Source organism: Colletotrichum costaricense, assembly GCF_030867565.1.
Source record: "Colletotrichum costaricense strain IMI 309622 chromosome Unknown Scaffold_44.1, whole genome shotgun sequence".
Lineage (NCBI taxonomy): Eukaryota > Fungi > Ascomycota > Sordariomycetes > Glomerellales > Glomerellaceae > Colletotrichum > Colletotrichum costaricense.
In genome coordinates this window covers 8,556-9,242 of record NW_026848273.1, presented here as the reverse complement: position 1 = coordinate 9,242, position 687 = coordinate 8,556, and the positions used below count along the sequence as shown (strand labels likewise).

Sequence of the window (687 nt, the reverse complement as noted above, 5' to 3'; positions counted from 1 at the left end):
GCTGGAAGCTTCGCTGGGTTGGCTCACAGCAAGCCAGATCTGGCTTCCGGCAAACGATCTCAACACGGTGTGCTGCCTGTGGTACCAACCAGTATCGACACTTCATAGGCACAGCAAATTCATTGCTATCTGGGCTCAATCGTGCGAAGTTGTGCAGACTGTGCAGTGCCGACAGCAAGTACATCTCTGCACTGCTAGCCCCCCACGACGACAAGCCCTGCCGACGACACGGCCCTCCGTGTAAGACAATTACTATATATCGGGGACTGGAGCCAGATATGGAGGCTTACAGTCGACGATAAAGCTTCCGTCCGCCTTTCTCTACAACTCGTCCTGTCGATCATCGGTTTACTTTCACCTACATCGCGACACTCAGACTATAGAATGACTATGTTTCCCACTGCCGAACCTTTGTATCGCCTGCTTTTTCCTGCTGCTTTACTCTGTCTTCTAACAGGACGTCTGGGGAGGGCATCGACTGACGTTAGCGGTGGAAGCACTCAAATTGGGGCGAACGGCTTCTTGTCGTCATGTGTCCAATGGGGTGCATTGAAGAATGCAAAGTACAAAGTGGCAGCCTACTGCCCGTCGCTCGCTGGTCGATATCGTTGGTCCGTCATTGACTTGAACTCCTGTCTCGTCAACATTCAAGGCGAACTTGTCGCGCAGGACGAGTGAGTTCGACGC

General features: G+C 52.8%; 1 protein-coding gene across 1 annotated transcript; it reads left to right on the top strand.

The window, feature by feature from the left end:
• Positions 1 to 4: 4 nt before the first annotated feature.
• On the top strand, positions 5 to 482 carry CCOS01_17099 (uncharacterized protein; the record flags this gene model as incomplete). The annotated part of the gene is made up of 2 exons (XM_060465233.1): positions 5 to 240; positions 458 to 482. Coding segments are annotated over 2 exons (261 nt in total), but the record flags the coding sequence as incomplete, so codon positions are not given.
• Between the last annotated feature and the right edge of the window lie 205 nt (positions 483 to 687).